Consider the following 16,348-nt stretch of genomic DNA (forward strand, 5'->3'; position numbering starts at 1 on the left):
AATGAATTGTTTCATCTCAGAGGAAAGTAGCTAGAAGCCAAGTATTTCCTGATGCTCACTGGCATCTGATCTTATAAATGCGTGTGCTTGCCATTGTAGTTTGTTTTCCTTAGGTGAGAACATGTGTTTGTCTACTTGCCTCATATTTATTACGTACCTAATTTGTGCCAGGCAGTGTTAATAAGGATGGAGCCCACTTTTAAAGAGCTTCTTGGTCTAGGAGGTAAAATGATAATAAACAATTATGCCAGGTTTCCTTAGGTGCTATGATGGGGGAAAACCAGGGCTTGAAAGACTTCCAGTTCTGTTTAACTGTATACCCTTGTTCTGTATAGTAATGACTCAAGAAATGAGGCTTTAACTTTTTCAGTGGTTAATTCTTCCACCAGACTAGTGGCACTTAATTCCCTCAAGCTTAGACATTTCTGATAATGCTTAACTTGAGAAGATGTACTTGCTGTCAGGGATTCACTCGTGTACAGATGAACCCTTTAGCAAGTGTACTATTGCTGTACCTTACCACCGAGAGAATTCATAAACTCAGATATCCAAATTTTAATCACTCATCCCTCTGATCCCTTGGAGTTATTCTCAAATAAAATAAATTCAACTATGCCTCAGAGGTGCCAGAGGATGACCTTTTTTTCCCTTTTCCTTTTCCTGTGGTTATTGAGAAAATGAGCAACCGATAAAAACAGGCATTTCACTCTACCCTTTTGTGTTTTTAATAAACACCTTAAAACTGGGCAATTTGCTTAAGGCTGGTGTTGTTGGGATTTTTTTTTTCCCCTCTTTTTCCTCTTACTATCTGGGTGTATACTTCCTCCATACACAGGGTATTATTTCCTGTCCACGAGAGAAGTCTTAAACGCCATCCTTGAAGAGAAGGCCGGTGCCCTGCGCACAGCAGGCCGGGAACCTCACACCCTTGCAGCAGCCACACGTCCCCAACTCCCCTGGAGACCGGGACCTGGTTTGTGCTGGTGAGAGCGTTGCTGCCTGTGGCGCTCAGGGGTGCCTGTGTCTGTGCTGCCGCGGTCACCGCCCCACATACACACGTTCTGGGCTTGTGAACAAGGCATTTGCTGAGAAAGAAAGCATTTAGATGTTCCCCCCTTGAGAACCATCTTTTCCACCTTTTCAGTTCCTTTTCTTTCTCACCAAGATTTGTGTGTACCGAAAATATTTTCAGTAGTTAGCCCTGAAACAAAATCTGCATTTTCAGAGTGAATCCTGTCACTGACAGAGGCAAATATTGCATCTCTTGAGAATAGGTGTTTTCTTTATTTTCTAGCACCTTGTTTCTGGGGGAGTAAGTGTGTGCGCTCACTGATGACTTAGAGACGTGAAAATTCATTTCCTTCCCTTGGTTCTCCATCCCTTCTCCAAGGAGGAGGTAGTGTGCCTCAGAGAGGAAGAGCTGCACTCGACCTTTGTCATCTTTTCTCTTTCCCTTCCGAAGTGCAATCCTTTATTCCTGCCTCTGCAACCACGAGGTTCTGACTTGACCCTCCTGTAACCACCACGTCCAGTAGCTTTGAGGGGCAGATGGAGGTGCTCCAACCCCATGAAGCCTTCCCCGCTGACGCCAAGCCTGAGTGTTCATTGTACTTACCACACCGTTCATTTGCTGTAGATCCTGCCTTATTTGCACCCCTGCTTGACTTTTTATATGACTCTTTATGTCACTCCCGTTGGATTATAACTACTTTTAGAAGAGCAAACCTTGGTTATGTCTCCTTGATTTCCCTGTGATACTTAGCATAGAGTAGATATTCAAGAAGTTTTAGTTGATAAAACTAAAACTGTTCTATCCTAGTATCTCTGAACAAGTCTGAGGAATAGGTCTTTAGGATCTGTTTCTTGCAAGGTCATTCTTGGGTTACCAGAGATTGTTTTGATCTGTCAGAATGGGAGGAATTTGGATGATTAGCTGCAGGGTAGAACCCTTTGGAATCAACTGTATTTGAACCTACGGAGCGGAGAGAGGATAAAGTTAATCACTTTTATATTGGCTCATCTGCCTTTCTGTGGCTGCCGTCTAACTAACTAGAGCATAACCCAGTTAAAGCACTATCTCTTTAAAGAGTCAACCACAGGGGTGCCTGGGTGGCTCAGTCGGTTAAGCCTCTGACTTCAGCTCAGATCATGATCTCATGGTTAATGAGTTGGAGCCCCATCAGGCTCTGGGCTGTCATAGTGGAGTCTGCTTTGGATCCTCTGTCTCACTCTCTCTGCCCCTCCCCCCTCTTTAAATAAACATTTAAAAACAGAAAGGGAAAAAGAAAAGAGAAATAAAGAAGAAAGAAAAGAAAGAAGAGAGAGAAAGGAAAGAGAAAGAAAGGAAGGAAGAAAGAAAGGAAGGAAGAAAGAAAGAAAGAAAAGGAAAGGAAAGAAAAGAAAAAAGATGGAGGAAAAGCAAATGAAGGAAGGAAGAATCAACCACAATCTAAAGAATATGTCTGGATCATAAGTTAGCATATTGGAATGACACCTGCCTTTTTATCACATGCATCAAATGTTCTCACTTCTTTCAGTGATAACATAGTCATAACTACGACTTAAAGTCTAAACCAGAGAAATAATTTTTGGGTTATAGTACAAAGAAAAAGAGTAATGTACTTAATTGTTGAGGTTGTAGGAAAATAAGTACTCTCGTATGCTGTGACAGTGGGAGATGTATAAAGTAAGTCAGCCTTTTTTTTTTTTTGGTGGGGAGAGGAATTTGGCATCATAGATGTGCCTTGTTTGGCACTACCCGAGCAATGTGGTTCTTCATAATGTTAGTCTTAAGACTAAATTTTTATATTAGAATGCACATACACTCTTTTCCTTCTGGAAAAGATACTAAAGCAAGTGTTATTCTTCAAAACATTCCCTCTGTTGAGTGTGTATAGCCATGATAAAGTGTAAAAAGAGATAACAAAAATGCATACATGGACTCAAAAACAAGACCAACATTTGTGTGGAGCAGGAACAGAATACTGAGTGAGGCTGAAGCAGCTGCCAGGCTGTTAGCCAAAAGCAGGCAGTAGCAGCCAGGGGCTCAGCTCCTGCCAGCAAGGGGAGCTAAAAATGCACCGAGCAAGATAAGAGACTGGAGCCTGGTCACTGTTTGAAGCCAAAGGCCCCCACTCCCAAAAGGAAGCTGAAAAGAATGGCAAGTAACTGGATGGCGGACCGACACTTCTGAGGAAACTGTGCCTCCAGCTGGGAGCTGAGCCAGCCTGCCTGCTGTATCCTGACCGGATCCATAGGATCCTGACATTACAGCGGAACGTCAAAATACCGTGATAAGACCTAATGGCGGGTTGGGGGGCTGGGGGTTGGGTGCAGGGAACCGCAAAAGAGCGCACAAGAGATGGTGGGAAACAGTTTCATCTCCCAACCAGCCTACCACCCAGAGCACAGGAAGAAAACTATGCTAAGAAAAGGCTCTCAGCAAAATTAGCCTTTGGAATACTGGTTCACCTGAGATGAAACTAAATTTTGAAACAAACAGTGAAGTTCAAATAAATATACTTACAGTGGTCAAAGAGATAAAGACATAACAATTAAAAAATGTGTACATATGACATAAGAGCAAATGGCTATAAAACATTTAGAAATTTTGAGCCTGGGTGACTCAGTTGGTCAAGCATCCAACTGCTGGGCTCAGGTCATGACCTCATGGTTCTCGGGATGCAGCCCCACATTGGGCCCTGCACTGGCAGCATAGCCTGCTTAGGATTCTCTCTCTCCCCCTCCCCCACTCACTCTCACACTCTCTCTCTCAAAATAATTTTTTTTAAATGCTTATTTATTTTTGAGAAAGAGAGGGCACAAGCAGGGGAGGTGTGGAGAGAAAGAGACAGACACAGAATCTGAAGTAGACTCCGGGCTGTGAGCTGTCAGCACAGAGCCTGACATGGGGCTCAAACTCATGAACAGGGAGATCATAACCTGAACCAAGTCAGATGCTTAATCGACTGAGCCACCCAGGTGCCCCATCAAAATAAATATATATTTTTTTAATTTAGAAGTTTTGGGAGGAAAAAAGTCACTGAGCTTAAAAATATGAAAAATAAGACTGTACTCAGCTGCAGAAAGAAGTAATGAATTAGATAAGCATTCTGAGTTTACCCAGATCCCAGCAGAGAGAGGCAGAGATTAAAAAGCACACACACACACCCATGGGTGATCGATTGAGAGACTCTAACATACCTCTAATAGGAATTACAGGAAAAAATGGAAGAAATGATGGAGCAAGTGTGGAAGTCATATTTAAAGAGATTTTGCTGAAATTTTCCAAAATTGAAGAAAGTTGAGTCCTTAGCTATAGATATTGAGCAGGATTAATCCACACACATTCAAAATGAAAGTGAAATTGTAGAAGGCCTGGTATTAAAGGTAAAATCTTAAAAGTTATCATAGAGAAGGAGATTGCCCACTAAAGGACAAATGCAGAGTGACAGCAGACTTCCCAGCAGTGAAAATACAGGCCAGAAGAAGATGGAATAGTATTTTAATGTGCTGAAGGGGAATTACTGCCAACAGAGAATTTTATAACTTACGAAACTATTCAAGAATGAAAGCAATAGAGTCACCTGGGTGGCTCAGTCAGTTAAGCATCTAACTTCGGCTCAGGTCATGATCTCACAGTTTGTGAGTTTGAGACCCACATGAGGCTCTCTGCTGACAGTGCAGAGCCTACTTTGGATCCTCTGACTCCCTCTCTCTCTGCCACTCCCCCGCTAGCTCATGCACACTGTCTCTCAAAAATAAACAAACATTAAAAAAAAAGAATGAAAGCAATAGGGACATGTTCTGACATACAAGTATATGAGTTTTCTATCCACAGACCTTTATTAAAACAATTATTAAGGGATATACTTCAACTAAAAGGAAAATGAACCCAGAGAGAAGATACAGGATCTAAGAAAACTGGTGAGCACATGACTTAATAAATATGTAAATAAACACAATCACCTCTAGGTCATTTTTTAAAATGTGTGTTTCAGAAGAAAAGTAAAACCCCAACAATAACAAAATGCGATGGTTCAGTGGGTAGTTAAAACGTGCTTGGAGTGGGATTGCAATAGTGAAAAATTTAAAAGTGTATATTCTAAGAAATTATAGGTAGTATCTTTCTAGAAATACAGTCTACACCTTACTAACCCAGCTGAGGCAGGATGGCAAATAAGAGATGTGGAAAATGTTAACAGTGCAAGGGAAGGCAGAAATAAATCCAAAGACCAGTAAATATACAAATATGAGTGAGCAAAATAATTAATGGATTTAATTCACTTGTAAAAAGAGAGAAATGATTTGTTTGGATTTTTTTTTTAATCCATAAAAGACATACCCAAAAAATAAAATCACAGACAGGGGTGCAAAGTAGATTAAAGAATAATATTAAAAAAGAAAAGCTGGTGGGACACTGTCAATATTAGACACATTTAGCATTGCCATCTTCAAGAATGCACTCTTTATCAGAACAAGATACATATGTGAGTTTTAAAAGGTGTGTAAATTCTTGTAGTCACCACCACAGGCAGGATACAGAGGAATCCCAACACCCTAAGGAATTCCCCTGTGCTGAAACTCTGCAGGGAACCCCCGGCAACTGCCCACAACTTCTCTGTCCTGTTTTACAGAATGCCGTGTAAAGTCAGATGGCACATAATTTTTTAACGCTGGCATTGGTTTCAATAGAAAAATTGCCTAAGTGCATGTGGTCATTGGAATGTTTTTAAATTATAGCATATCCACACTATGAATTCTGGTGGTCCTTAAAATGAGGTAGAGCCCTATGTGCCAATGTGTTAAGGTCTTCAGGACGTATAATGAAAGTGAAAAGCTCGAGGTGCATGAACAGTCTGTATAGTAAGATCCCATGTGTTTATATGTCATATATATGCAAATACACAGATATAGATCTGGAAGAGTGTACACCAGACTTAGCAGGGCTTACTAAGGAATGGCACAAGGGTAGAAAGGGAGAAAGGAGGACTCTACCTTCTGTGTTAAACATAAGTATTCATGGGGTGCCTGTGTATCTCAGTTTGTAAGCATCCATCCAACTCTTGATTTCGGCTGAGGTCATGATCTCGCAGTTCATGGGATTGAGCCCAGCGTAGAGCTCCATGCTGAGCATAGAGCCTGATTAAGAGTCTCTCTCTTTCTCTCCCTCTCCCTTTGCCCCTGTCCCACTTACTCACACGCTCTCTCATGTTCTCTCTCCCAGAAAAAAAGTGTTAAAAAAATGATTAGAAAGATTTATGATAGTGAATAATAAAACTATTTAGGCATAACTTGACATTAAGTATCCAACATCTATGTGAAGAAAGCTGTAAAACACTCCTGAAAGGCATAAAATTGGATGAAAACAAATGAAAACACACCATGAAGGAGGAGAATCAATGCCATGAAGATGTCAGTTCTTCTTAAATTAATTTATAAATGTAATTTAGTCCCAATAAAAATGCCACCAAGGTGTTGTTGTTTTCTGGATCTAGACAAGTTGATTTTAAAGTTCATCGTGAAAGACAAGCATGAGATTGAGCACTTACCACACCAATTACCGATTAGTTGTCTTTCTGCTGTGCTTGATCTTGAAGGGGTTCTTTTTTTTTTTAAATGTTTATTTATTTTTAAGAGAGAGCCACTGAGTGTGAGCAGGGGAGAGGTAGAGAGAGAGGGGGACACAGAATCCAAAGCTGTCAGCACAGAGCCTGATGCAGGGCTCAAACTCGTGAACTGTGAGATCATGACCCGAGCTGAAGTCGGATGCTTAACCAACTGAACCACCCGGGCGCCCCAACCTTGAAGGACTTCTTGTTCTTATATTCCTCACATAATATCTGGCATAAGTAGATACTCCAAGATGGCTGACCTCTCCTGAGGGCACGCATGCAACACTCCACTTTCATGTTCTGTCTGCCCTACCCCACTGCCATCAATGCCATTTATATCTGTGGCATGTAATAGATAAGCTGGCCCTTCTTCATGTTGCTCTTTGTTATTTCAAGCAGCTTCTCTGAAGCTAAGTGGTTTTGTTTTGTTCTGTTTTGCTTTTACCCTCAGCTCTTTTGGTGTCTCATTCATGCCAATATGATACTTTTTCAACTTGTTACCACAGGTGGGTTCTGCTTTGTACTGCATTGCTTTTCTAGAAATTGTGTAAGTTAAGTAGATCTTATTTTTACATTATACAGTAGATGCTATAATCCTAACAAAGTACTGGGAATCAAATTGCTATTATCAAAGGTATATCATACAATCAAAGATGGAGGAATGAACAGTAATGATTTAAAATAGTGAAAATTACTATTAAAAGGCCCCAATTTCCATTGACCATGCAGGGCATTTCAATAGATGATAAAGTATTTCAACATATTCCACTTAATATTCCACTTAATTCCACTCTTTGTGGATATAAATTTGACAATTACAATGTTAAATATTTGATTCTTTTCTTAGATATGAGCAGCATGGTTTAGATGGGTTGTTTCCTTTCCTAAGGCGGCCTGAATGTTTACTTTATTTCTCTTGAAAACACACTGAGTTCCTTCCCCCTACCAAAAACAGCTGTTGTGTTATCTCAAAATAATTTACCAGTGGGAATGTATGAATCCAAATTTCACTGAGCCCACTTCTGAAACCTTTAGGTTTCTTTTCCAGAACTATTTCCTAGATATCACAGTGATGGAAGACTTTTGCATGAATAGTTTTATTCCTCCAGGTTCTTTAATTGCAAGACCTTGAGGGTCATAGTATACATTTTTATCACCTAGATATCAGCTTCTCCTTGGGATCCAGAGCCTAATGGATCAAATTGCAGTCCATAGCCCCATGACCCTCTCCAAGTTCTACAGACTCCTGGAAGGATTTGGTTCTTATGGTTCTCATTCCTACTTCCGTGGAAACAGTTTAGATGATAGACTATTACCATCCCTGGCAAATTCTCCCCATCTATACAGTTTGGATCCAGGCATGAAATCTTCCTTTTTGTTGTGATTTTTACAAAATTTACTCACAAAAGCTGTGTGTGTGTGTGTGTGTGTGTGTGTGTGTGTGTGTGTGTGTGTCTGTAGCAGATTATACCAAAGTTTCAGGGAAGATTGAAAGGTATTTATATCTCAAAATAGAAATATGGGGCACCTGGGTGGCTCAGTCAGTTAAGCTCCTGACTTCGGCTCAGGTCAGGATCTCGTGGTCTGTGAGTTTGAGCCCCGTTTCAGGCTCCGTACTGACAGCTCAGAGCCTGGAGCCTGCTTCAGATTCTCTGTCTCCCTCTCTCTCTGCCCCTCCCCTGCTCACACTCTGTCTGTCTCTCTCAAAAATAAATAAACATTTTTTTTAAATGTAAAAAGAAAGAAAAGAAATAATGAGCATATACTCCAGCCTCCTGCCATGTTGCCTGACCTATTTTGTTTGATTCTAGCCCCTCTCTGCTTTGCTGACTCACCACTTCCCACCTCCAAACCTGTTCATCCCCAGATAAAGTAGGGTTGGCCATTGTTGTTGCCATGGCTTCACCTGACCTTTGCTCTCAGTGATCACATTCTGTGTCCCTCTCCTCCTTGTTTCCAAGCTAACTTAGATATTTTCCTTAATATAGATGATTTTATTCAAGAATTATTCTCATATCCACCTTTAGCATAGTAACTTTGTCACCTTGCTATATTTTGAGTTGGATTCTCTTGCTCATCCTGCTTTTTCAATCTTTTTCTCTTCCCCTACCCCATTTCTTCCCCCTCCAGTCTCTCTTTCCCTTCACAAACACACATTGTAGCTCCTGGTCTCAAGCCCTTTTCCTCCAAAGGCATTCTGAGGGTTGCTCCTAAATAAAAATGGTAGCCTTCCTCTGCATTGTGATGTGTGTGTACAAGCTGGTGGTGATGGTCTGAGCCTTAGTGTTTCGTGGAGGGCTTTCTCCCTACCCACCCCCCAGGTGCTCTCCCTTAGTCCTGCACCAGCAGCCTGAGACCCTGATATTCCTTTGAAATTTGTGTTCTAGCCTCTCGGTAAGGCTTGTTTGGTGCTCTAACCTTTAAATTACTGGATAAAGGTAAAGAGAAGAGAGGTATGTAGATTTAAATAGCAGATTTCTCAAAAGAGCAAGAAAGGTGAAACAAAAAATTTTAAGTTCTTATAAGCTGCTGTTTTTTTACAAAAGATACCACAAAAACACCCTTTACCATTTGTTGTTTTTGCTGCTGCCTTATTTTTGTCTGTCTTTCCCTTTTTTACTGTACCTTTGAAAATATAGATTCTTCTCCGGTTCTTCTCAATGCTGTAATGTTCACAAATACTATGTCTATTAAACACGGCGGGGGTAACTTCCTCTCGCCTGTGGCCGTTTTACTATTCCAGTCTTCATGCTCTTACTGTTGGACTCCTTTACCTGCCCTGTTCCTTTTCATCCTTTTCAGTCCAGGTTCCTGGATTAGGCAATCTGCCATCACATTCTTTGGGAATTCTCCTCTGAGTTGCATCTCTGCTGGAGTCTTCTTTTGAAATGTTCTCTCAGCAGCTCCAGCAGCTATTGTTCTTAGCAAGTGAACACCAGTATTTTTTTGACTCTCTGCTCACTTCTGAATAGTTAACAGCTGCTGAAAAATAGAACACCATCCTTACCCTCCTGGGATTTAATAAGTAGGCACATTTTCAAAATTCTGTCTTTGTGAAGATTGAAAGAGAAATAGGGCATCAGAAGGCTGAAAGGAACTTGGGGAGATCAACTGGGCTGTTTTCTGTGACGCCCTCAAAGAAGAAGCTGGGTGAGATGGGAAGATGTGTGGAATTAGAAGAACACAAGTCTGTAAACAAAAGACAGGTTTAAATTCCTGCACTACCATTTCCTAGCTATGTGAACTTGGGTGAGTCACTTCCATTCAGTTGGGTTTCTTCTTCTGTAGAAGGGAGAGAATATGACCTGCCTCCCTGGCATGGCAGATGTTAGCCAGTCAGGGACCTTTGTGCAGAATCTAAAACGGTATCCCTGCTGTGTGACCATAGGTAGCCCCAGGAGGATGGAGCTCCCATCCTGCTGAGGGAAACACAGCAGGATTTCACCCCACCCTTGCCCCCTTAGCTCCGCACCCTCTCGTGCCCTGCATATCCTAAAACCCTACACAAGCTCCAGAGGTCTGTCATCTTCCACCATTAGGAACAGGCCTGGGGAAGCACTGGGCAGGGGGACAGTAATGGGGTCTGCTGGTTGCTTGGCAGGGAGTTAGCACTGAAGAAGGTGTCCACCTTTTTACCTTCTAACTGGTCTTGCTTTCACAAATGGATTCTCCTGTGTTTTCATCACAACACTGACAATGCCTTATTAACATACCGGCTCAAATGTGTCCCTCTTGGGGAAGGTCCTCGGGGAAGCGCTCCCTTTCCCTGCTCAGCTCTGGCCCCCACCTACTGCTTACTACACAGACCGTTACAGCGTCCAGTGAGACCACTAATGGGAAAACATCCAGAACATGACCCCAAACTGAACTGCTTACTTGTCTCTCTTCTGTATTCCTTAAGGATAGTCTGGCATTCTAGGCTTCCTCCTATTTTCGATCCCAGGGTTTTCCAAGGTGGAGTGCTTGACCCCCCAGAAGTGCAAAAGATGCTCCACTGAAAAGTGAGATAAAAACAAAAACTTTTAGACAGGCATACCTCATTTTATTGCACTTCCCTTGATTGTCCTCTGCAAATACTGTGTTTTTCACAAATGGAAGATTTGTGGCAATCCTGTGTTGGGCAAGTCTGTTGGCGCCACTTTTCCAACATTTACTTGCTTTGGGTCTCGGTGTCACGTTGTAATTCGTGCAAGGTTTCAAACTTCTCCGTTATTATTATTATTTGCTATGGCGATCTGTGATCAGTGATTATGACTTGCTGAAAGCTCAGATGATGGTTCGTATCTTTTTGACATAACACTTTCGCACTCTTCATAGACTATAGTATAGTGTAAATATGCACTGGGAAACCAAAAATGTCATTTGACTCACTGTGTTGCAGTATTTGCTTTATTGTGGTGGTCTGGAACTGAACCTGCAATATCTTCAAGGTATGCCTGTATTTATTTTAGGCTTAAAGGGAAGGGAATTAAGCTTTTCTAATATTTCACATATGAATTGACAGGACTTTATGGTTATAATTTTGAATAGAAATAAATATACCGGGTGGGCACACTCAAAATTTTTTCCCTGACCTGGGTAAGTGATAAAAATGTTCGAAGACCACCACTCCATTCCCACACCTCTGTAGCCACCAAATTCTGGTAAAATGCAGACCCATTTATTCTTCCCTGCTGCTTTTTTGGGTTTTTTTTGGTATAATTTATTGTCAAATTGGCTTCCATACAACACCCACTGTTCATCCCAGCAGTGCCCTCCTCAATGCCCATCACCCATTTTCCCTCTTCCCTGCTTCTTTTGATTGACATAATATGTAATTGCTCCCTGCTTTATCTCCCAGGACATAACTTATAAATTTTTTTTAATGTTTATTTATTTTTCCGAGAGAGAGAGAGACAAAGCGTGAGCAGGGGAGGGACAGAGAGAGAGAGGGAGGCACAGAATCGGAAGCAGGCTCCAGGCACCTGGAACCTGACGTCAGCACAGAGCCTGATGCAGGGCTCCAACTCACAAACCGTGAGATCATGACCTGAGCCAGAGTTGGACGCTTAACCGATTGAGCCACCCAGGTGTTCCAGGACAGAACTTTTATAACTCTTGTAGAGAGACTTCCTCTCTCTCCCTAGCCTCATTCTTTCACTGTTACCTGCACAGGGTATTGAAGAAGTAACCTTTTTTTTCCCAAAACATAATTTGCATAAGGTAATTTGTTACTTACAATAAAGTCAGATTGGTATCTTTTTTGTTTAATTCTAGAAATTCAGTAAAATAAAATAAGAATGTGGGCTCTGGGTGCAGGTGGCCTGAGTGACTTAGCCTTTCTGTGCCTTTCTCCTCATCTGTGAAACAGGAATAATAAGAGTACCTGCCTCATCAGATTAAGGTGACAATGAAAAGAATGATTACCTGTGACATTCTTAGAATAGGGTCAGTTGCATATTAAACACAGCAGAAGTTTTCTGCTGTCACCCACTATAATCACCATCCATATCTTCATCCCTCGGAGAGCAATGGGCCACACCCAGACATACGGAACTCTGAACTGGAACTACCAGTGGCAGTTCTGGATTCACCCACTTTCTCAGCAAATACATACTGGTGTTCTCCTTTGTACTGGGCGCTCTGCGAAGTGCTGGATGCTCCACTCCATTGTCAGACCTCGTACTTCTCTCCGGTGGCCTGTATCTCCCATGCCATCAATGCGTGGTCACATCCCCATGCCACAGCAGCTCACTGGCAACAGATTCAGTTTCTGCTTCTATAATCCATAGAAAAGGCTTTGCTGTTTATGACCAAAATCACTAAGTATTTTGCTGTTGCAGAATCACTGAATGCTATGGTTTTCCAGCCATTTGACATCTTACAGTACAAATAGATCTTCCCTGCATTATTAATCCCACATGTTATTGCTGTCGATTCCTTGGGTGGTTATTCTCCCTCTACACCGTTTGCTTGTTGTTCAAAGAGTTCCACCTACATAGACTTCTTCGTAGGGACAATTCCTCCTGGTTGATTCAAAGAGTACGCTGCCTTACATTCCCTCCTATTCAGAAAGTATGCACGCACTATCTCTTACCCAAATTTCAATGTCTGGGGCTACTGGACATTTTAGGGCTTAATATTTTTTTCGATGAATTGAAGTATTGGTACAGGAATAAAAGTTGTTGAGGTAATATTTTGTATAAAAAGCCAGCAAGTTTAAACCTAATTATTTTACTGTGGAACACTTCTGTATTGTTCCATATCTTTCTGCAGAGAGATGAAATGGCTTTCATAAAAGCTTAGTAAATTCCCATTGTAATAAGACCATTTGCACTCCTGTGCATGCAGTCCGGGATATGGGTAGAAAGTAAAGGGGAAATGATAAAGACAAATTCTTCCACGTTCCCTCCTTCCAATCCTTTTAATTCTCATACACAAGTTTATGTCATCTCAGAAGCCATCCGATTCAAGATGGAGCCTGATAAGGGGTGACTAGTTGGCTCAGTCAGGAGAACATGTGACTCCTCATGTTGGGGTCATGAGTTCAAGCCCCATGTTGGGCATAAATCATACTTAAGAAAAGATTGAGTCTGATAAGGGCATGTACTTCCCAGTGATTGATTCTCCCAGGCTCCAGTGAGGGAAGAAATGCAAAATTTTAAAACACACAAATATTCTTTAGATACTTATTTTGTTGTGAGTTGTTCTGAGTCCTAGCAGAACTGCTGTGTTTTATGTCATGACTTACACATGCTGAACAAAGTCAGATATTTCAGTTTCCCACCATGTGGGCTGAGGATAAAATCCTGGTGCCGGAATCGAACGTTGTATTCTCCAGGCAAAGGAAATGGACATTTATTGGATGTTACTGCTGCCCTCTCCACACTAATGACATTATCAAAGCTCTTTGAATAATATAATTTGAAAATATTACTTCTGTGTTTCAGGTCATGCAAGACAAGATAATCTGCCTTCCAAAAAGGGTTCAGCCTTCTCAGAACCACTCTTCCATTTCAAATGTCTCTCAGGCAGTTGCCAGCACCACCCCACTGCCTCCCCCTAAACCATCTCCTGCTAACCCTGCCACTGTGGAAATGAAAGGACTAAAGACAGATTTGGACCTTCAGCAGTACAGTTTCATAAACCAGATGTGTTATGAGCGAGCCCTCCACTGGTATGCCAAGTATTTCCCTTACCTTGTGCTCATCCATACCCTGGTCTTCATGCTCTGCAGCAACTTCTGGTTCAAATTCCCTGGCTCCAGCTCCAAAATAGAACATTTCATCTCGATCCTGGGTAAGTGTTTTGACTCTCCGTGGACCACCCGGGCTTTATCTGAAGTGTCTGGGGAGGATTCCGAAGAAAAGGACAACAGGAAGAACAACATGAGCAGGTCCAACACCATCCAGTCTGGTCCGGAAGGCAGCCTGGTCAACGCTCAGTCACTAAAGTCGATTCCCGAGAAGTTTGTGGTCGACAAGTCCACGGCGGGAGCACTGGATAAGAAGGAAGGTGAGCAGGCAAAGGCCTTATTTGAGAAGGTGAAGAAGTTCAGGCTGCATGTAGAAGAAGGTGATATCCTATATGCTATGTATGTTCGCCAGACTGTACTTAAGGTTATAAAGTTCCTGATCATCATTGCCTATAATAGCGCCCTGGTTTCCAAAGTTCAATTTACAGTGGACTGTAACGTTGACATTCAGGACATGACTGGATATAAAAACTTTTCCTGTAATCATACCATGGCCCATCTGTTCTCAAAACTGTCCTTTTGCTATCTGTGTTTTGTGAGTATCTATGGACTGACGTGCCTTTACACCTTATACTGGCTGTTCTATCGTTCTCTCCGGGAATACTCTTTCGAGTATGTCCGGCAGGAGACTGGAATCGATGATATTCCCGATGTGAAAAATGACTTTGCTTTTATGCTTCATATGATAGATCAGTATGACCCTCTGTATTCCAAGAGATTTGCGGTGTTCCTATCTGAAGTGAGCGAGAACAAATTAAAGCAGCTGAACTTAAATAACGAGTGGACTCCTGACAAACTGAGGCAGAAGCTCCAGACGAATGCCCATAACCGGCTAGAATTGCCTCTCATCATGCTCTCTGGCCTTCCAGACACGGTTTTTGAAATCACAGAGTTGCAGTCTTTAAAGCTTGAAATCATTAAGAACGTAATGATACCAGCCACCATCGCGCAGCTAGACAATCTCCAAGAGCTCTCGCTGCACCAGTGCTCAGTCAAAATCCACAGTGCAGCGCTCTCTTTCCTGAAGGAAAACCTCAAGGTCTTGAGCGTCAAGTTTGATGACATGAGAGAGCTGCCGCCCTGGATGTATGGGCTCCGGAATCTGGAAGAGCTCTACCTGGTTGGGTCTCTAAGTCACGATATTTCCAAAAATGTCACTCTTGAGTCTCTGCGGGATCTCAAAAGCCTTAAAATTCTCTCTATCAAAAGCAACGTTTCCAAAATCCCTCAGGCCGTGGTGGACGTGTCCAGCCATCTGCAGAAGATGTGCATACACAACGACGGCACCAAGCTGGTGATGCTCAACAATTTAAAGAAGATGACCAATCTGACGGAGCTAGAGCTGGTCCACTGCGACCTGGAGCGCATTCCCCATGCCGTGTTTAGTCTGCTCAGCCTCCAGGAATTGGACCTCAAAGAAAACAATCTGAAATCTATAGAAGAAATCGTTAGCTTCCAGCACTTGAGAAAGTTGACAGTGCTCAAACTGTGGCACAACAGCATCACCTACATCCCGGAGCATATCAAGAAACTCACCAGCCTGGAGCGCCTGGCCTTCAGTCACAACAAAATAGAGGTGCTCCCTTCCCACCTCTTCCTATGCAACAAAATCCGATACTTGGACTTATCCTACAATGACATTCGGTTTATCCCACCTGAAATCGGAGTTCTACAAAGTTTACAGTACTTTTCCATCACCTGTAACAAAGTGGAGAGCCTTCCGGATGAACTCTACTTCTGCAAGAAACTTAAAACTCTGAAGATTGGGAAAAACAGCCTATCTGTACTTTCCCCGAAAATTGGAAATTTGTTATTTCTTTCCTACTTAGACGTTAAAGGCAATCACTTTGAAATTCTCCCGCCTGAACTGGGCGACTGCCGGGCTCTGAAGCGAGCTGGGTTAGTTGTCGAAGATGCTCTGTTTGAAACTCTGCCTTCTGATGTCCGGGAACAAATGAAAGCAGAATAACTTATTTTTCTTTAGAGCTTGACTGACACATGCTTCTACCAAATACAGTATCAATAATTAGGTAGTCTTAATGCCTTTCCTATTTTATTTTATTTTTTTTCTCTTTCACACAAAACAAAATGTACACAGAGATTGAGCAAGGAGTATGTATTTTTTAATAAAAATTTAATTGTATTTTCTCAACATTAATATTTTAAAGTTTTATTTGTCCTGGAACCTAATGTATCTATTATTGTTTTCTACTGACAGGAACAGGTGGTTCCATCTGTTTTTTGTTTTGTTTTTGTTTTTGTTTTTTTTTTGTTTGTTTTTTTCCTTTTTTTTCCATTCTTGTGAAAGGGAGGGAATTTTGAGTTGCATGCTTTTGGTATTTTTTAAATAGTCATTTTGCCAAGGTCATTTTTAGCTTGTTTACACCTGTACAGAGTCCTTGTTTTGTTTTCATTGTGTATGTACCAAGGAATTTCAGCTAGTTTATTATAATACCAGCTGCCTTCTCCATTGGCCAAGTCCTTCATCCTACAGAAAATT

General features: G+C 41.7%; 1 protein-coding gene across 2 annotated transcripts in view; it reads left to right on the plus strand.

Moving 5' to 3' along the window:
* The window catches only part of LRRC8C (leucine rich repeat containing 8 VRAC subunit C), a 76,227-nt gene extending 60,350 nt beyond the window's left edge, over positions 1-15,877 (plus strand). For both annotated transcript variants that reach the window (XM_042952703.1, XM_042952702.1), the window contains one exon: positions 13,544-15,877. In XM_042952703.1, the coding sequence (XP_042808637.1) occupies positions 13,544-15,817 (2,274 nt within the window). In that variant the 3' untranslated portion in view covers positions 15,818-15,877. The remainder of the gene's footprint in view (positions 1-13,543) is intronic.
* The last annotated feature ends 471 nt before the right edge of the window (positions 15,878-16,348 follow it).

Source organism: Panthera leo, chromosome C1 (genome assembly GCF_018350215.1).
Source record: "Panthera leo isolate Ple1 chromosome C1, P.leo_Ple1_pat1.1, whole genome shotgun sequence".
NCBI lineage: Eukaryota > Metazoa > Chordata > Mammalia > Carnivora > Felidae > Panthera > Panthera leo.